General features: G+C 44.3%; 1 protein-coding gene across 1 annotated transcript; it reads left to right on the forward strand.

The window, feature by feature from the left end:
- Nucleotides 1-2,049: 2,049 nt before the first annotated feature.
- LOC126986351 (uncharacterized) lies at nucleotides 2,050-20,263 on the forward strand. Its single transcript, XM_050842398.1, has 12 exons — nucleotides 2,050-2,791; nucleotides 9,390-9,490; nucleotides 10,569-10,665; nucleotides 11,393-11,547; nucleotides 11,832-12,496; nucleotides 13,136-13,454; nucleotides 14,057-14,416; nucleotides 15,704-15,833; nucleotides 16,390-16,553; nucleotides 17,442-17,546; nucleotides 18,161-18,277; nucleotides 19,727-20,263. Exons 1-12 carry the CDS (start codon nucleotides 2,743-2,745, stop codon nucleotides 20,147-20,149), a joined length of 2,685 nt encoding a protein of 894 aa, XP_050698355.1. The 5' UTR covers nucleotides 2,050-2,742; the 3' UTR covers nucleotides 20,150-20,263.
- The last annotated feature ends 1,000 nt before the right edge of the window (nucleotides 20,264-21,263 follow it).

The raw sequence follows: 21,263 nt of genomic DNA on the forward strand, positions 1-21,263 counted from the left end.
GAGGAAGAATGAACAATAAACACCAGAATCCTTCAAAATCTGTATGGTTTTCCTTTGAGATGGAATATAACTGGGAAAGACACAAACAGGTAAGTTTTAAAGGGTAGCACATAATCTGTAAGTATCTTTGTGGACTGCAACTTATTAGTACTTGGTAATATATGATTCAAAGATGCTTTAATGTTTGATGATTAGTCTGTCAATGTGATGTGGCGGGACACAACATCAGACGACACCTGGTACCCATTCCCTGCTGGGTGGACGGAGGCATGTATTAAAAGAGTCTGCCCATGTATACACTCCGCCCAGGAACTGAATCCGGAACCCTAGTTGTGAGGTGAGGGCACTAACCCCTCCACTGTGTGTGTGTGTGTGTGTGTGTGTGTTGTTCTACCCTATTTCTTTCTAATTGATTGTTTTCCTACAGTATGTCCTAGATACTATGTTATTGATTGAATTATGTAATGTATAACTTCATCAGTGAACCATATATTGTTACATATTACTAATATTTAACACTTTTTTTCTCTTAGATAACTTTAGATGCTTCCATGATCTCATTCTTTATGTCAGGAAGAAAGACCCAGAGAGAGAGAGAGAGAGAGAGAGAGAGAGAGAGTTTTACATGAATATTCAGACCACACAGACCCTATAGTCCAGACTGTGTGGTCTTTGGAGTTGAGAAACGATACAAAGGAAGGAAAACTACGAAGAGAGACCTAAGGAGCGATAAAGAGAAAGGAAAACCAAAGAGAGACCTAAGAAACACTGTAAGGCAAAAATACAAAGGGAGGAAGACCGACAGATCGAGAGAGACAGAACGATACAAAGCGTCAGAGGTCAAAAGAAGAAGCACAATAATTAGCACATCCACGGCGTCCATTATATATTAACCCCTCCACCTCCTCGATGCCTCTCCTCCACTTCAGGTAAAGGTAATATTCGTGAGTGTTGTCTTTCACTACCATCAAGATCTATACATTGCCCCTGAAATTTGTCATATGCCGGTTGTCTTTTGTTTATGCATTATTAGACGTCATATTTCTGTGGCTGTGAAAGGAAAGTACGAGGATAGAAAAGTAGTTCATTAAAGAAAGAAAGAGTAGATAAAGAAAAATGTAGATGAAAGTAAATTAAGTAATGTGGAAAGTAAAGAACAAAAAGAGGAGATATAGTGAGGAAGTGAGACAGAACAGTAGATTAGGTAAGGAGAGAGAGAGAGAGAGAGAGAGAGAGAGAGAGCGAGCGTACGCTGTAATAATCCATTCATTCATAGCCTCGCCGCCGCCGCCTCCACATCACAACCACCATCACCTCCACTCCGCTCCACTTCCTGCATCTCTTCAGCACTGAGGTAAAAATAGTGTTACTTGTTGAAAAAATAGTTCTTGTTGGGGAGAAATTTGGAAGTATAGGCTACATAGAAAGAGATAGTGATGGTGGTGATATTTTGAAACATTTCCGCTTATATTATGTTCTGAAATAATACTTCTAGATGAAATTAAGGAGTATAGAGGAGAAAGGGGGATATACTATTGCAACTCTCTCTCTCTCTCTCTCTCTCTCTCTCTCTCTCTCTCTCTCTCTCTCTCTCTTTTTACATTCCTTTTCTTTTTTTTCTTTATTTTCTCTTTCCTTCCTTTCATATCTTCTATCATACTTTTTCACTTCTCTCTCTCTCTCTCTCTCTCTCTCTCTCTCTCTCTCTCTCTCTCTCTCTCTCTCTCTCTCTCTCTCTTTTTTCTTTTCTTCTTTCTTTCATTTCTTCTATCTTAACTTTTCATCTCTCTCTCTCTCTCTCTCTCTCTCTCTCTCTCTCTCTCTCTCTCTCTCTCTCTCTCTCTCTCTCTCTCTCTCTCTCTCTCTCTCTCTCTCTCTCTCTGTTCCTTTTTACATTCATTTCTACATTTCCTTTTCTTCTTTTTTTCTTTATTTTCTCTTTCCTTCCTTTCATTCCTTCTATCTTACTTTTTCATCTCTCTCTCTCTCTCTCTCTCTCTCTCTCTCTCTCTCTCGTTTCAACTTTTTTTTGTCTGTTTAAAGGAAAGCAATAAAGAAAATACGAAGGAGGAGATTGAAGGAAAAAAAGGAAAGAAGGGAAGGAAGAGTTGAAAGGAAACGAAGATATAAGATTTGAAGGCAGAAAGAAATACGGAAAGAAAAAAAGGAAGAGCAAATAGAAGATACGGAGGAGAGGAAAAGGAAGAAAATGGGAAAACTTTAAAATGAAGATGTGAAATAAAAAGACAGAAATAAATACTAAAAGAAGAAAAAGAAGAATATACAGAAGGAAACAAGAAAGCAGGAAGGAAAGTAACAGAAAACAGTATAAGAAGACAACATAAAGTGAAGACACGAATGAAGAAATAAGAAAACAAGAAAGGGAAAAAGAAGAAAAAAAAGAATAAACAAGAAGACATAGAAAAAAGGAAACAAGAAGGAAGGAAAGAAGTCGCAAAAGACAATAAAAGAAGACAATTTAAAGCGAAGACAAGAGAGGAATATATATGAAGAAATAAAGAAAATACAGAGTCAAACACGGAAGAAAGGAAAAGAAGAAAAACCTAAGCGTAGTTAGTGAAGAAAGGAAGAAAGGAAGAGAAGAAAGAAATACGCAACAAGATATTTCCAACCATTAACTACTACTACTACCACCACCACCACTACTACTACTACTACTACTACTACTACTACCACCACCACTACTACTACTACTACTACTACTACTACTACTACTTGAGGATGAACTACTACTACCTTTTGCTACTTCTGCTACTTCCTCGTTTATCCCGTAAGTATAAATATAAGTAGAAGTAGTTGTAGTAATTGTAGTGGAGAGAGAGAGAGAGAGAGAGTTTTCATTACTTATTTATATTATCACTTGACTTCCTACAGGTGAATCGCTAGTGAGTTATACATATTTTTACATCTTATTAACTTATTCACGTTATTATCGATGCGTAGATGGAGAGGAACAGTTATTGAACACGATCAAGCAGACGTCGAACTAACCATGACCCATATTTCCGATGCTATAAATGGAACGAGAAGGAAGAAGAAGGAAGTGAAAGGGAATAGAAATGAAAAATATTATTAGTAAGCGAAAGGTAGCAAAGAAAAAAATAATATAAACAGATGAAACAAAAGAAGCAATAAGCGAAATAGTACAGATAGAAAGAAGGAGACAAAGAAATAAAGAGAAACAGTAACGAAAGAGCAGAGAAAAAATAATATAAACAGATGAAACAAAAGAAGCAATAGGCGAAATAGTACAGATAGAAAGGAGACAAAGAAATAAAGAGAAACAGTAAACGAAAGAGCAGAGAAAAAATAATATAAACAGATGAAACAAAAGAAGCAATAGGCGAAATAGTACAGATAGAAAGAAGGAGACAAAGAAATAAAGAGAAACAGTAACGAAAGAGCAGAGAAAAAATAATATAAACAGATGAAACAAAGAGAAGCAATAAGCGAAATAGTACAGATAGAAAGAAGGAGACAAAGAAATAAAGAGAAACAGTAAACGAAAGAGCAAATAAAAAATAATATAAACAGATGAAACAAAAGAAGCAATAAGCGAAATAGTACAGATAGAAAGAAGGAGACGAAGAAATAAAGAGAAACAGTAACGAAAGAGCAGAGAAAAAATAATATAAACAGATGAAACAAAAGAAGCAATAAGCGAAATAGTACAGATAGAAAGAAGGAGACAAAGAAATAAAAAGAAACAGTAAACGAAAGAGCAAAGAAAAAAAATAATATAAACAGATGAAACAAAGAGAAGAAATAAGCGAAATAGAACAGATGGAAAGAAAGACAAAGAAATAAAAAAATATGCGAAAGATTGCAAATAAAAAAAATAATATAAACAGATGAAACAAAGAAGAAATAAGCGAAATAGAACACATGGAAAGAAAGACAAAGAAATAAAAACAAAGTACGCGAAAGATTGCAAATAAAAAAATAATATAAACAGATGAAACAAAGAAGAAATAAGCGAAATAGAACACATGGAAAGAAAGACAAAGAAATAAAAACAAAGTACGCGAAAGATTGCAAATAAAAAAAAATAATATAAACATGAAACAAAGAGAAGAAACAAGCGAAATAGTACAGATAAAAAGAGGGAGACGAAGAAAAAAAAATACAGTAAGCGAAATAGCAAATAAAAAAGTACGCCACATACAGAAGAAAAAAAAACGAGTAAAAGGGAAAGCGACCATTAATTAGTAACCACTCCTACCACATCTAAAAGTAGGCTACCCCCCCAACCACACACCCGCACGCCATATACACCACCCACACAAGATACCTCGCCATGACACACACGCACTCTAAAACAGCAACAAAACAAGAAAGAAAAACAATACAAATCCACCTTGCAATTAACCCACCACCCAATCAAGCCTTTTTAATAACCACTGAGCCATTAATAGCGTTTGATATTACGAGAACGGTCGCGCGTACTCTAGTGATCTCGGTAATGGGCTAATGTTCGTAATGAAGTGGCTGTTAAAGAAGGTAATGGTGACTTGGGAGAGGGATGGGCGGGCAGACATTATTTATAAGCTCCGGGTTCCCTCCTTACGTCCGTCTTGTTTTCTTAGCGCAATGAAAAGCAATTAGCTGGAGTGATGAGGCTACGGAAAAATGAGACGCAATTTCGAGGGTGTCTAATAGGGTGGGGAGATGGGAGGGTGAGAGAGAGAGAGAGAGAGAGAGAGAGAGAGGAATTGGAGGAAAAAGCAACAGACCCTGTCCACCACCTCATGCATGGAGCCAGGTTTGGGTTCAAGTATATTTTTTGGACTCGAGTCCAAGTATGATTACATTACGATAACACGAGTACAAGTACAAGTACTCAATTTTACTACTGAACTCGAGTCCAAGTACGAGTACTTTTTTCTGATTGAATCTTGCGATTTTTCTGCTTTTCTGCTTTAGACAAATGACACACTACCAAGCCCTCTCTGCCCTGGGTCACCTCACATGACCTCAGTGTCACCTCACCCAGGGGGTCAGGCCACCTGGCCTCCCCAAGGCCCAAGCTCAGGACGTACCTTCGATAATCCCTCACCCTGGCTTCACCTCCACCCAGGCAGGTCGTCAAACACCACACCAGACACACGTTTGTAATTTTTTTGTTGCACTCGAAAATACTCGCAAAATTGTCGATTACTTATCGTCCGAGTACAAGTACAAGTACTAAGTAACTTTTTACCCCAACTACAAATACATGATATTTTGTACTTAAGTACGAGTACATGTACTTGGACCCAAGCCTGCCACACACAGCCCTTTTGGACAGAATACAGTCAAATGCTCTTCGTCTGATCAACTCCTCTCCTCTTACTTACATTTTTCTGCATCCCTCTTAAATTTCGCCGCAGTTTTGCCTCTCGTTCTATCTTCTTTCGATATTTTCATGCCGACTGCTCCTCTGAACTTGCTAACTGCATGCCTCCCCCCTCCCGCGGACCCGCTGCACTCGAATTTGTACTCTAGCTCATCCCTATACTGTCCAAATCCCTTATGCAAGAGTTAATTAGCATCTTCATTCTTTCATTCCCTTCACTGGCAAACTTTGGAGCAGCCTTCCTTCGTCTGTATATCCTCCTTCCTACGATTTGACCTGTTTCAAGAGAGGAGTATCAAGACACCTCTCCACGCGATACTGACCTCTCTTTTGGCCACTCTTCTGTACTCCGTGTTTCGCGGGCTTTTTCTTATTTCATTTGTTTTTGCCCTTAAATTGCTTTGTTTACTATAATAGAAAAGAGGAAAGGAGAGAACGAGAATAATTAGAGAAGGATGACAGAAAAAAAAAGTGCATGAGAGAGAGAGAGAGAGAGAGAGAGAGTCCTATCATAAACGTAAATGTATTGAGATCTCTCTCTCTCTCTCTCTCTCTCTCTTCGCCAATCGTTCGGGCAATTACCGACATATTAACAGTTTCGTCCCTCAAGAGCAAATCGAGTGCAAGAAGGATTACTCTAAATTACAAAGCTTCGAAACACTTGTAGCGCGCGCGTCTTGTTGGTAAAGAGCGGATGATTAATAGAGTACGCGGGACGCTGAAAGAAATGATATAGCAGCATGGATGGATTACAGAGGCCGGCGGGTTAATAGTCCTGTGAATATAATATAGTGTAGCTCCCACGCAGCGGCTTGTTGGCGAGTAGTAAATAACTGATGAGAAGGCTACGTGGGAAAGGCAAATTAAATGAGATAAAGTGAAAGTATTGAAAAAAGTAAAATAGAAGTAAATCATACAAGAAAAATATACAGAAATAGATGCCACTCTACTTTATTCAGGAGCAGTAAGTAGCGAGCTTTTTTTTTTCATTATTGTTGAATAAGTGATGGAAAGGCTACGTGGGAAAGGAAATTAAATGAGATAAAGTAAAAGTATTAAAAAAGTGAAATAGATAGAGGTAAATTATACAAGAAAAATATACGGAAATAAATGCTACTCTGTTCAGGAGCAGTAAGTAGCGGGCTTTTTTTTCATTATTGTTGAATAAGTGATGGAAAGGCAACGTGGAGAAGGAAATTTGATGAGATAAAGTAAAAGTATTAAAAAAGTGAAATAGATAGAAGTAAATTATACAAGAAAAATATACGGAAATAAAAGCCACTCTGTTCAGGAGCAGTAAGTAGCGGTTTTTTTTTCATTATTGTTGAATAAGTGATGGAAAGGCTACGTGGGAAAGGAAATTAAGTGAGATAAAGTAAAAGTATTAAAAAAGTAAAATAGAAGTAAATCATACAAGAAAAATATACGGAAATAAATGCCACTCTATTCAGGAACAGTAAGTAGCGGGCTTTTTTTTCATTATTGTTGTTTTGTTTTTTTACGCCCTTGCACTGTCTCCTCTGCTGTAAAAAAAAAATAATAATAATAAAAAATAAGATATAAGTGAGGCCTTCAAGGAAGAGGAGGGTCAAGACACCTCGCCGCCCAAAATTAGGCCTACTCTCTTCGGGCCAATCCTCTGTATGTCCTTTTACGGGAGCAACAGTTAGCGAGTTTTTTTTTTTTGTTTTTTGTTTTTTGTTTTTTGTTCGCATTTATTTGTGCCCTTAAGCTGCTTTCTTCACTGTATAAAAAAAGAACAGATGGAAGTCAAATAAACAAATTGAATTCTCTCTCTCTCTCTCTCTATTTTTTCTTTCTTTATTTTTATATCTTACATATTGCAATTGAATACATATGTGTCGATGAGCGGGACTCTCTCTCTCTCTCTCTCTCTCTCTCTCTCTCTCTCTCTCTCTCTCTCTCTCTCTCTCTCTCTCTCTCTCTCTCTCTCTCTCTTAGCAACAAAGCTTGGATTTTTTTTTTCCTTTATTATCATTAAATAGGTTTCCATGTTTTGAAGCATAGTTTGTTTTATATATTGAATGTATACCAAATGATTGCAAAAACTGACTATTTTTATTTATCATCAAGAACATTTCCACACTATTAAGGACAATCTACTTGCCATTTCGGTTATTTTTTTCTTTTAGACAAAATGACCGAAATGAAAATCAATCATCCTTTAAGACGTGAAATCTGTCTAGATGCAATAAAAGTCAAAGTCCAGTTGTTCACGGTCATTAGCATTAGTTATTCATTTTTCGTAAACAGTTAATTGACGCCTTCACTGAAATGTGTTCCCCGCCCGCTGCCTCGCCTCTGTGGACAAACAAAGAGTTCGATGCGGTAATCACGCGTCTCGCACTGAACACTCGAGGCCAGGTGTTATTTTAGGGTCCGTAAGTGTGGCGTGCGAATATAGTTTCTCCTTGAAGCCTGTCTGTCATCATTTGGACGCGCCCCTTCCAGTCATGGTGCAGTGGTTAGCGTGCCTACCTACAAATCCGCTCGCTTGGGTTCGAATCCCGGCTCGGACAGTCGGCGCGCAGGCCATCCAGATGTTCGTCCTTCCCTTCGGGCTGGTCAATAAATGGGTGTCTGGAGGAACCTGAAAAAAACTGACATCAAACAAAAAAGGGTTGAGGACGTTGGTAAAAAGTACATGCGTCATAGCTGCGCGTGGCCTCGGTGCTCATCTCCGTCACACTGGTCCTTGAGCCTGTGGTGGGAGGAACCCGCCATCCTGGGACACAGGGCCAGTGTGACATCCGGGTTACCATAGTTTTTTTTTTTTTTTTACGTGTACGCCTATAGCACCGGTAGGCTATTCTTGAGGGGCCTAGACGGTAGTCGGCCCCAGCCCGTCATGGCGCAGGCAAGTGTTTATAGTGGCGCCATCTTCTCTTGGCTCATGCTGCTCCCCGGAACTCGTTTATTATTCACTTGGACGGTTTCCTCAAGAGTCCGGGTTGATGGGTGGTCTTCAGGACAGCATGTGGGTAGTTTTAAGCCACTCTACGGTGACTAAAATATCCGAGGTGGTAGCGTGGGGATTCGAACCCGCGTCGTCCATCACGCGGTGAATGTGGGCCCAGCACGCTACCACTCAGCCACCGCCTACCCCAGGTTTCCCCAGGTACCCATTTATCGACCAACCGGAAAGGGAGGATGAACAGCTGGGTGGGTCGAGCGCCAGCTGCCCGGACAGGGATTCGAACCCGGGTCAGCGGAGTCGTAGCTAGACACACTAACCACTGCGCCATGGAAGCAATTACATTAGGAAGGGAGGCGGACGTTGGGGAAGTTTATCCTGTGGTGGTCGAAGAATGGCTGCTGCTGCTGCTGATGATGGTGGTGGTGGTGGTGACGGCGAGCAGCCCCTCCTGAGCCTCGCCGCGCCACGTGTTTACGAGGTTCCGGCAAACACAAACTCATTACCTGGAGGATAATGGCGCGGTGATAATTGCGACGCGGGTGTTATAGTATCGCCCACAACAAACACGGGACGCCCACCAAGACTCCTGCCATCGGTTTCCAATACCGTTAGTTCGTGTTTTATGTATATATATGCGATCTCCTTCAGACGCTAAACACCTTCCATAAAAATATATTTATAGTCCTGTCAAAGGTTTTCAATACCATTAGTTCATATCCATTTTTATTACGGAAAAGGAGGCAGCTCAAGGGAAAACAAAGGAGGGTGGGGGACGAAAATGCCGTGTGGTGCTCTTCCTGAAAATAGTGTTTATAATAAGAATACCAGAAGAATTTAAATCACTTAGAAAGGCGTCTTGAAAGAGCTCAAGTCATAGGCGGGAGGGAATATAGACGAAGGAAGGCTGTTTCAAAGTTACCAGTGAAAGGAATGAAGGTGCTGGTTAACTCTTGCATAAGGGATTTGGATGGCATAGGAGTAAGGAAAAGTAGAGAGTCGTCTGAAGCGGGGCCGCGGGAAGGGGGGGGGAGGCTTGCACTTACACTACTACTACTACTACTACTGCTACTACTACTACTACTACTACTCCTGCAGGTACACACAAGGTGGGGGTTGCCCGCTTTCAGATTGGCAACGTCACCACCACCAACAGTCTCCTGGATGCTGGGGAGGGCGCGCTGCCTTCTCTCCGTCAGGTGGGGTATAGCTAAGCATCTTCCCTGTTATCCTATTCTTTATCTTTATTATCATTATTATTATTATTATCATTGTTATTTTTGTCTTCTTTCACGTTCTCTTTCTCCTCTTCCTTTTCATCTTTCTCTGTATCTTATTTTTCTTATTCTTCATCTTTATCATCATCCTCTTTAATCTTCTTCCATTCCACCTCTTTATCAATGTCATCCCCTTCTTTTTCCTCTTCCTTCTCCTCTTTATCCTTCCTCTCTCCTTCCTTTCTTGAGCATGTTTCTCTTTATTCTCTTCTTCCTCCGCCTCTTTATCATTTATCATCCTATTTATATTTTTTTTCCTCCTCCTCCTCTTCCTTTTTCTCTCTTCTTCTTCTTCATCATCTTTTTTCTCCTCTTCCTCTTCCTTCCTCTCTTCTTCTTCATCATCATAATCGTCTTTCTTCTTCTCTTCCTCTTCATCATCATAATCATCTTTCTCCTCCTCTTCTTCCTTCTTCTTCTTCCTCCTCTTCATCATCATAATCATCTTTCTTCTCCTCCTCCTCTTCCGTCTTCTCTTCCTCCTCTTCATCATCGTTATCTTTCTCCTCCTCCTCTTCCTTCTTCTCTTCCTCCTCTTCATCATCATCATCATCTCTCTTCTCCTCCTCCTCCTCTGCGTCAACCTAAATATTATCTAATGATTCTTCACCTTTCTTTTTACGCATTCCCCTTCTCTTCTTCTTCCTATCTCTTCTTCCTCTTTGTACTTTACCGTAAACATCCTCCTTCTCCTCTTCCTCTTCGTCCTCTTCACAATCACCTATAGTCTTCTTATCCTTGTCTCTATGTTCACTCTTTCTTATCATTAATTAATAAGTCAATCACACCTATCTTTATTAATAGTGAAGGTGTATTTGTGGAGCATAGGACAGCATACTCTCTACACAGTGAAGGTCATGTTATACAGCGGGATACAAAAGACCTGCCTTGGTTATGCTCTCAGGAGAACCACACACGGCCATAAGACAGTGAGTGTGTGTGTGTGTGTGTGTGTGTGTGTGTGTGTGTACCTGCCCTTCCTTCATTCCCCTTTCTACAGGTGACTCTCCTGACCCACCTGCGGCTCCGAAGACTCACCTCCCATGTGCCTATTCTCAGCTACGCCGTCAATGACTCCTTCGACGAGCTCTTTGTGGGTGAGTGTGACCATTGCCTCTGTTTTGGTTCCCTTCTTTCTCATTCTAATACTCCTGCTCTTCCTTCTTCTTTTTCTTGTCTACTTTACTCGACATTTCTTTATTCTTCTCCTCTTCTTTCTCCTAACTTTCTTCTTCGTTCCTAACACTCTCTATGGTTTTCTTCTTCGTCTAATCCTTCCTCATCTTCCTCCTCTTTTTCATTTATTTTCCGTCTTTTTGTTCTTTCTTTCTTTACTTCCTACCTTTTTTATTCCTTTCTTTCTTCCTTCCTTTCTTCCTTCCTTTCTTCCTTTCTTTCTTTCTTCCTTCCTTAATTCCTTCCTTCCTTCCTTTCTTTCTTTCTTTCTTTCTTCCTTCGTTAATTCCTTCCTTCCTTCCTTCCTTTCTTCCTTCCTTCCTTTCTTTCTTTCTTTCTTTCTTCCTTCCTTCCTTCCTTCCTTCCTTTCTTTCTTTCTTTCCTTCCTTCCTTCCATCCTTCCTTTCTTTCTTTCATCCTTTCTTCCTTCCTTTCTTCCTTCCTTCCTTCCTTTCTTCCTTCCTTTCTCCCTTCCTTCCTTTCTCCCTTCCTTCCTTTCTTCCTTCCTTCCTTCCTTTCTTCCTTCCTTCCTTCCTTCCTTTCTTCCTTCCTTCCTTCCTTTCTTCCTTTCTTCCTTCCTTTCTTCCTTCCTTCCTTCCATCCTCCCTTGATGATGAACTAACGAACACCTCCTCCTCCTCCCCCCAGAGTTGGTCCCCAAGAAGAACGACATCCACGTGAAGTGTTGCCGCGGCCTCGTCTCCGGTGTGTTCCACTTTGTGTTGCGCAAGTTCACCTGGCAACACCTGTGCGTCGCCTTGGACCTGGAGGCCGGGGTGTTGCGCGTCTTCTTTGACAATATGGTGAGTGTTGCGAGGGGAGGGGAGGGGGGGAAGGGGAAGGGGGGAGAGGAGGTGTTGGGGTGTTGTTGTTGTTGTTGTTGTTGTGTGTATCTATGTATATCTGTCTGTCTGTCTATTTATCTATCTGTCTGTCTGTTTGTACCTTTCTATATCTTTCTATTTATCTATCTATCTATCTTTTTGCTTACCCACGTACTTTACTCTCTCTCTCTCTCTCTCTCTACTTATTCACTCATCTATCTTTCTATCTCTCCCGCACCCTCACCCCGTCACCCCTCCTCCAGGAATACACGCACAGTCTAAAAGAGGCGCAGGAGGAGGCGGCGAGGGAGGGGCGGCAGCTGGAGGTGCGGGGAGGGGGGCGCCTGGTGGTGGGACAGAAACTCTACTCCCTCGGCGGGGACTTCATGCTTCTGGAGACGCTGGACGGCGAGGCGGGGGACTGGCGATTATTCGACCTTGCCCTTCCCCCGGACACCATGCGCTCTTTGATCCAGTGCCGCGTTGTCCCTGGCCTCCCGAACCCAATCATTGACCTTCTCACTGGGCACTTCGAGGTCGTTGGTGATGCCACAACCTACAACACTACAGTTACAGACATGTGCGACGATGGGGACGACGGTTTCTATCTGTTCTTCCCTCAGCGAATGTCGTACTCGAACGCGAAGTCGTGGTGCAAGAAGATCAAAGGAAATGTTGTTTTGCCTCGGGATGCGGACACCAACGCCTTCCTAGTGGACACCTTCTTGGGATACCGGGACACCTGCGCTCAGATCTGGACGCATCTCTTCTGGATCGGGTCTGAGGGGGATGTGGACCAGGGAACGTGGAAGGAGGCGGAGCTGGGGGATGACGACGAAGGGGATGTGCTGGGGTTCGCGCCCTTCCTGCAGGAGTACGACACTGTGCAGCCTGAGGTGAAGTGTGTCGCGGCCGTGTCCCATAACAGGTGTGTGAGGGGTGTGTGTGGGGAGGGGAAGGGTTGGCAGGTGTGTGTTTTGGGGGGGAGGGAGGGAGGGAAGGTGTGTGTGTGTGTGGGGGGGGGGGAAGGGTTGGCAGGTGTGTGTTTTGGGGAGGGAGGGAGGGAAGGTGTGTGTGTGTGTGTGTGTGTGTGTGTGTGTGTGTGTGTGTGTGTGTGTGTGTGTGTTTTATTTTGTTTATTAATCTCTATGTGTTTAAAGGGCGTGGTCTCTCTCTCTCTCTCTCTCTCTCTCTCTCTCTCTCTCTCTCTCTCTCTCTCTCTCTCTCTCTCTCTCTCGTCCACACATAATAGATAGATAGATAGAGAGATAGATAAACAGTTGAATAGACAAAAACAGATAGACAGAGATGCAACTAGATATATAGACAAACAGACAGACAGACAGACAGACAGGCAAGTTCATTAACCGTAGAATTCCCCCCCTACCCCCCTACCCCCCACACGTTACAGGTAGATGAATAGATAGATTAACTAACCCTACCCCCTCATCTCGTCTCCCTCCACCTATACCCCCTCCACCCATCACCCACCTCCCCACATCACCCCTTCCTAACCCCCATCTTCCCTACCCTTTAACCCCCTACCTCCCTTCCCCGCCTCCGCCAGGTACCGATGGGCCGCCAGTCCGTGCGATATGGAGACCTGCGTGTTGTGTGCCTTCGCCTCCTACCACGAGCTTCGCCTCCACGGACTCTGCCGCGACTCCTCCTTCGATCGACTCTTCTCCTTCCGCGACAGCCGCACCTACGACCTGGTCTTCGACGGGGTCTCGCACGTGGTGATGGAGGAGCAGGGCGGCACGTGGGTCATGCGCAGCCGCCTCTACCCCAACCTTAGGGCCGAGATGCTCTCCCAGTGGGCCGGCCAGTACCCTGTGGGCGTGCATTCCTGGCGCGTGGAGGGAGACAGGTGCAGGGAGAAGGAGGTGCGTGGGGGGGGGAAGGAGGGAAGGAGGGAAGGGGGGTATAGAGAGGAGGTGCGTGAGGGGGGAGGGAGGGAAGGAGAGTATAGGGAGAAGGAGAGTATAGGGAGAAGGAGGTGGGTGGGAGGGAGGGAGGAAAGGAGAGTATAATTATGGAGAAGGAGTTTTAAGTGGGGAGGTGCATGGGATGGGCGGGGATGCTGGAGGGAGGGTATGGGATAGTTATGGGTAGGCCTATGTGGTGGGGAAGTGAAGAAGGGGAAGATGGTTGAAGATAGGGAGAAGAGCAAAGAAGATGGAAAGAAGGAGGGAGATAGAGAAGGAAAGATAAGAGAGAGAGATTTGTGAGAGTTAGAGGAAGATAAAGAGAGAGATAAGAGATAAAACAGGGATGTGAGAGAGATAGACACATTTTTAGAGAGAGAGAGAGAGAGAGAGAGAGAGAGAGAGAGAGAGAGAGAGAGAGAGAGAGAGAGAGAGAGAGAGAGAGACATTTAGAGAGTTGAGGAATATTGACATACGAAAAAAACAGGACTAACAACCCTTCCCCTCCCCTCCCCTTCTCTGAGCCTCAATACACACCCTTCCTTCCTTCCCTTCGTCAGGTGACACTCCTCCTGACGTCCTGCAGCGACAAAGAGTACACGTGTGACGACGGGTCCTGCGTCTCCACGACCGACCGCTGCGACCTTTACGTTGACTGTCCCGACCAAAGCGATGAGACAAACTGCTCGGTCGTACTCCTTCCCCCCGGCTACTCCCCCTCTCTGCCCCCTCCCCCGCCCTCCTCCCGCCCCCTCCCCATCGCCCTCAGCCTCACCATCACATCCGTCAGGGAGTTCGACCTGTCTTCGTTCAGCATTAGTGTGGACGCCCATCTCCGCCTCTCGTGGAAGGATTTTCGCCTCCGGTTCAGCAATCTCGTGGCCGACTACCGCGCCAACAAACTCAAGGACTCCAGTGAGGTGGGTGTAGGAGGCGCTGAAGGAGGGGAGGAGGAGGTGAAGGAGGTGGAGGTTGTGCAGGATGAGGTGAAGGAGGTGGAAATAGGAAATAGGAAATGGAAAAGAAGTAGGAAATAGGAAACGATGGAAGGAGAAGAAGAGGAAATATGAAAGGATGCAGAAAAGGAGAAGAGAAAAGGAGGAGGTAGATGGAAGAAGAAGAAGAAGAAATAAACGAAAAACTTAACAAAAAATAGAAAACTGAGCAGAAGACGGAACTGAAGAGAAGGAAAAGATGAAGGAGAAGAAGGAGGAGGAGGAGGAGGGTAAAAGGAAGAGAAGGATTATATAAAGGAAGAGTTTGCAAGGATGAGATATTAAAAGAGAAGAATGAGGATGATTAGGAGGAAGAACAGTAAGAAAATAAGGATGAGGAGGAAGGAGAAGAGGAGGAGGAGGAGGAGGTAAACGAGGAGAGAGAGAGAGAGAGAGAGAGAGAGAGAGAGAGAGAGAGAGAGGAATAATATAATCAATTTCAATATATATTTCAGTTAATTTGGAGAACATTTACCTTTAATTTATCTTAACGACAGTGAGGGATGGAGGAGGAGGAGGAGGAGGAGGAGGAGGAGGGTGAAGAGAAGGAGGAGGAAGAAAAGAATAGGAGTGGAAGTAGAAGTAGGAGAAGGAGTGAGGGGAAGAGGAGGAAGAAGAAGAGGAGGAGGAGGAGGAGGAGGAGGAAGAAAAGATACAGAAGCGGAAGTAGAAGTGGAAGAAGGGGAAGAAGAGGAGGAGGAGGAGGAGGAGGAAGAATGAATATACCTCGTTAACACCGTAATTTGAAGGTATTGGATTACACATCATTTCAATAACAAAATAAGAAGACGAGAAACAAAGCAGAGGAGAACAGGGGGAGGAGGAGGAGGAGGAGGAGGAAGAGGATAGAGAAGATCAATGAATTAACTATGATATACTTCCGTTCCCTTCTATTCCTTCCCTTCCCTTCCTCCCTCTCTCTCTCTCTCTCTCTCTCTCTCTCTCTCTCTCTCTCTCTCTCTCTCTCTCTCTCATTTTCACCACTCTTCCCTTCTTTCTCCCCTTTTCTTCTATTCTTTCTTCTTTTTTTATAGGAAATAGGAAAGGAAATAGGGAATAGGAAGGAGAAGAGGAAATAAAGGATAATCACCACTCCTTCTAACCCTTTCCCTCCCTCCATACCTCCACCTTGTCCCTCCACACCTGTCCCTCCACACCTGTCCCTCCACACCTGTCCCTCCACACCTGTCCTTATCTTTCCCTTTCCCTCAGGTGTGGGTGCCGAGTCTAGTTCTGCAGGACGGAACACGCAGCACAGTGGACGCTAAGGTGCACTCACAAGCCACCTATGTTCTGCGCAAGTCTGGACCTTTACCTGATGACGACACCACCCTCAGGAAAGGTGTGTGTGTGTGTGTGTGTGTGTGTGTGTGTGTGTGTGTGTGTGTGTGTGTGTGTGAGGGCGTTGAACCATCGGAATAGTAGACAAACACCAGGTGAGATTGTTGCTAATTATATCATTGTGTGTATGTGTGTGTGTGTGTGTGTGTGTGTGTGTGTGTGTGTGTGTGTGCAGGGTCTCTCCTTGCTCTGTGTACTCTATCTGCCTCGCTATCTCTTCTATCTCGCCTCTACATCTCCTCTATCTCTCTACCTCTCTATCTCACCTCTCAACCTACTCTCTCTATCTTACCTCTGTCTCCATTCTTTATCTCTCCTTGCTCTGTGTTCTCTATCTGCCTCGTTATCTCTTCTATCTCTCCTCTACATCTCCTCTATCTCTCTACCTCTCTATCTCACCTCTCAACCTACTCTCTCTATCTTACCTCTATCTCCACTCTTTATCTCACCTTACTCTGTGTCCTCAATCTCCCTCTCTATCTCTTCTATCTCACCTTCCGATCCACCTCTACACCCTCCCTTTCTCCATCTCACCCGTCTCTCCCGCCCTCCACCAGACGTCATGTACAGCGGGGGCCAGAACCCTCTGCTTCTGCGCAAGGAGCTCACTCTCACCTTCAAGTGCCACTTCCACCTGCAGATGTACCCCTTCGACCTGCAGGAGTGCCTCGTGGCCCTCGCCCTCAAGGATGTCACACAGAACGTCGGCATCCTCGTCAGGGTAGGAGGCGGGGGTGGGGGATGTAGGATGTAGGATGTTTGGGGATATGGGTGTAAAGGGATGGTGGTGGGTGGTGGGTGGGACTGGGGGCGTGTTTTTTTTGGGTGTGGGTGGGTGTAAGTGGGTGTGGGTGGGTGTAAGTGGGTGTAGGTGGGTGTGGGCTGGTGTAAGTGGGTGTGGGTGGGCTTAAGTGGGTGTGGGTGGGAGTAAGTGGATGTTATTGGGTGTGGGTGGGTGTAAGTGGGTGTAGGTGGGTGTAAGTGGGTGTTAGTGGGTGTGGGTAGTAGGTATAATTTAGCTTTTGTGTTTGAAGGAAGGGAAGCGGTGTTTGGTCATTCCTCTAGGTTGTATAGAGAGTAAAGGAAGGAACAATAGCAGTCTTAGGTATTGTGTGTCATATGTGTATCAAGGGAGGTCGTATGCTGGGTTTTTATAATCGTCCAGTTATTTATACTCGTCTGACCCCCCCCCCCCCTCCATTTTCGTTTGTCCCCCCTCCCCCTTTCATATGTTCTCCCCACCCCTTTCTTCTGTTCCCCCTCCCCTTCTGTCTGTTCCTTCACCCCTCCAATCATTTCCTGCCTTCCTTTTTTCATCTTTCCCCCCCTCCCCTTTCTTCTGTTCCCCCTCCCCTTTCTTCTGTTCCTCCCTCCCCTTTCATCTGTTCTCCCCTCTCCCCGTTCATCTGTTCTCCCCTCTCCCCTCCTGTCATATCCTCCCTCCCCTCCCGTCTGCTCCTCCCTCCCCTCCCGTCTGTCCCTCCCTCCCCTTTCATCTGTTCTCCCCTCTCCCCTCCCGTCTGTTCCCCCCATTTCGTCAGTCTCCCCTTCCATTCCGTCTCCCCCCTCCCATTTCACTTGACCTTTTCTACCCTCCCTCCCCCCACAGGACGGCCCCGGGGTGAGCTTCGAGGGCGCCAGACACCTGCTGGAGTACACGGTCTTGGGGGAGGAGTTTGCGGAGTATTCGGTGCATAATGTGAGCCACGTCAAGGTGAGAGGATTGTTTGTTTGTTTGTTTGTTTGCGTATTTATTTATTATCTATTCAAATTATTTCATTTATTTGTTGTGTTATTTTTATTCGTGGTTTTTATTTTTTCTTTATTTTTTTTATTTTCGTGTATTTTTATCTTTATTTGTTTATTTTTATTTTTTTATGTATAGGCCTAGTTATTCTTTTTTTTATCATGCTTTACCAATTTACAGAAAAACGAGGGATACACACACACACACACACACACACACACACACACACACACACACACACACACACACACACACACACACACACACACACACACACACCTGGCTTTGTTTACTGTGTCTTATCAATGTTCATATATCTCTAAGACACATTTTTTTTATTATTATTATCAAATGAAAATAAAACACTAACTCTTTTTTTTCCTTCTCTCTCATTTTCGTTTTCTCTCATCCTTTCTTTATTTTTCTTCTCCAATCTCCCTTTCGTTCTTTATTCTCCTTTCTCTTTCTGTTACCCCATCTATCTATTTGTCTATCTATCTATCTATCTATCTATCTACCTCCCTACCTACATGCCCATACCTATACCTTCCTGCCTACCTGTCTAATATGTCTTTCCCCAGGTGGTGCTCAATTTCCACAACCAGTTCAGTTATTACATCGCCAACACCTTCCTGCCCAGCCTCATCCAGGTGATCATCGGCATTTCAACGCTGAGGTTCGATATTGCCGACTTCCAGGTGTGTGTGTGGGGGGGTAGGGGGTGGGGGGAGGGTATACGGGTGTGTGGGGGGGAAGGGAAGGGAAGGGAGTGTAATGAGTAATCAATGTTTGTTTGTTTGTTTGTTTGTTTGTTTATAAGGAGTGGGGGAGGGTCACGTGCCTTGTTGTGTTTGTCAAGTGTTTGTTTGTTAGTCTGTTTGTTCGACCGATTGCCTTGCTATATCAGGTGTTGTGTGTGTGTGTGTGTGTGTGTGTGTGTGTGTGTGTGTGTGTGTGTGTGTGTTGCCTCATTAATACGCTCGATACCCTCTAACACCTTCTGAATCGCTTTGTCCCCCTTTCTGAACCCCTAATATCTCCTTAACACCCTCCACTAACCTCTGAACCCTTTCTTAACCTCCCTAACACTATTCTCTAACCTCTTAATCCCTTCCTGAACCCTTTAACACCTTCTGAACCGCTTTGTCCCCCTTTCTGAACCCCTAATATCTCCTTAACACCCTCCACTAACCTCTGAACCCTTTCTTAACCTCCCTAACACTATTCTCTAACCTCTTAATCCCTTCCTGAACCCTTTAACACCTTCTGAACCGCTTTGTCCCCCTTTCTGAACCCCTAATATCTCCTTAACACCCTCCACTAACCTCTGAACCCTTTCTTAACCTCCCTAACACTATTCTCTAACCTCTTAATCCCTTCCTGAACCCTTTAACACTTTCTGAATCGCTTTGTCCCCCTTTCTGAACCCCTAATATCTCCTTAACACCCTCCACTAACCTCTGAACCCTTTCTTAACCTCCCTAACACTATTCTCTAACCTCTTAATCCCTTCCTGAACCCTTTAACACTTTCTGAACCGCTTTGTCCCCCTTTCTGAACCCCTAATATCTCCTTAAAACCTTCCACTAACCTCTGAACCCTTTCTTAACCTCCCTAACACTATTCTCTAACCTCTTAATCCCTTCCTGAACCCTTTAACACTTTCTGAACCGCTTTGTCCCCCTTTCTGAACCCCTAATATCTCCTTAAAACCTTCCACTAACCTCTGAACCCTTTCTAAACCTCCTTAATACTTTTCTCTAACCTCTTAAACTCTTCCTGAACCCTTTAAATCTTCTGAACCTCTTTGTATCTTCTAACCTCATCCACTAACTTTCTAATCCCTTCTGAACCTCTTAATTCCTTTCTGAAGTGACTGAACCCTCTAACACCTTCTGAACTCCTTTACTCCCTTTCTAAACCCTTTTATATCATCTTAACACCATCTATTTACCTTATAATCCCTTCTGAACCTCTTTATCGCTCTCTAACACCACCAACTAAACTTCTAAAACCTTTCTGAACCTTTTATCCCCTTCTGAACCTTCTTATCCCTTCCTTGACACCATTCTCTAACTTCATAATCCTCTCTGAACCTCCCGAACACCACTCACTAACCTCTCCACCCTTCGAACTCGCCTCTCCAGGACCGCATCATGGTATCCCTCACGTCCCTCCTCGTCCTGGCCACCTTCTTCACGCAGACGAGCCAGAGCATCCCAAGAACCTCCTACCTCAAGCTGATCGACGTGTGGTTTGTGGCGCTCATCTTCCTCGACTTCACCATCATCATGTCCCTCGTCTGCGTGGAAACCTTGCGCCTCAGAACCAAGCACCCCATCGGAGGCTACTTCGCGGCCGTGGCTCCTCTCGCCCCGCCTTCGTCAGGGTGTTTCACCTCCTGCAAGAGATCCCTGGGGAGGAGGTCGAGGAAGGCGTCTTACATGATGTCCCTCAGCCGTCCGGAAGAAGTGAATTCGATCCTCTTCCGCCTGTTTTCGTGGTCCGTGGTGCTGGTGGTCGGGGTCTTTGTGTGTGTGTGTATGTATGGGGTTTTGGATGAGCACTAGAAGGGAGGATGAGGAAGAGGGGAAAGGAAGAGAAAGAAGGAAAGAGAGGATGAAGGAAGAAGAAGATGAGGAAGAGGGGAAAGGAAGAGAAAGAAGGAAAGGGAGAATGAAGGAAGGAGAAGATGAGGAAGAGGGGAAAGGAAGAGACAGAAGGAAAGGGAGGATGAAGGAAGGAGGAGATGGGGAAGAGGGGAAAGGAAGAGAAAGAAGGAAAGAGAGGATGAAGGAAGGAGGAGATGGGGAAGAGGGGAAAGGAAGAGAAAGAAGGGAAGAGAGGATGAAGGAAGGAGAAGATGAGGAAGAGGGGAAAGGAAGAGAAAGAAGGAAAGGGAGGATGAAGGAAGGAGATGAGGAAGAAGCGAAAGGAAGAGAAAGACAGGAGAGAAAGAAGGAAAGGGAGGATGAACGATGAAGGAAGGAGAAGATGAGGAAGAGGGGAAAGGAAAGGGAGGATGAAGGAAGGAGATGAGGAAGAAGCGAAAGGAAGAGAAAGACAGGAGAGAAAGAAGGAAAGGGAGGATGAAGGAAGGAGAAGATGAGGAAGAGGGGAAAGGAAGAGAAAGACAGGAGAGAAAGAAGGAAAGGGAATACATAGGAAGAAGAAACGAGAAGATGAGGAAGAGGGGAAAGGAAGAGAAAGAAGGAAAGGGAATACAGGTAACTCTCGATATACGCGAGTATTGCGTCCTTGAAGAGGTCGCGTAAACCAAAAACAATGTAAATCAAACAAAAGGTAGGTTACGGGCGCGCGGTTTGGGGGGGCGTCAAAATTGAATACCAGAATCTGCGCCAATCCATCATTGTCCTCTGCTTGGGGCAATGCAACCACGCGTACCTTCAAGGCCCTTATAAATGTAGTGAAAGAAGGTAATTTTGCTATATATTGTGGGCATTTTTCATGATACTGACAACCTATTTCCTGTTACCACTACTGTAGGATATTATGGGTCGTTTTACAAGACACATCGCTGCCCAAGAACACATATTTGACAAGGCTTTCGTGGGAGTTGTGTGCATTTCCAGGAGTAGTTTTATGACCCTGGTGGTAGTGTGAGTCTTCTTCTGTACCATGAACCTGAAGAAACACATATTTGACAAGGCTTTCGTAGGAGTT

This window comes from Eriocheir sinensis, chromosome 61, assembly GCF_024679095.1.
Source record: "Eriocheir sinensis breed Jianghai 21 chromosome 61, ASM2467909v1, whole genome shotgun sequence".
Lineage (NCBI taxonomy): Eukaryota > Metazoa > Arthropoda > Malacostraca > Decapoda > Varunidae > Eriocheir > Eriocheir sinensis.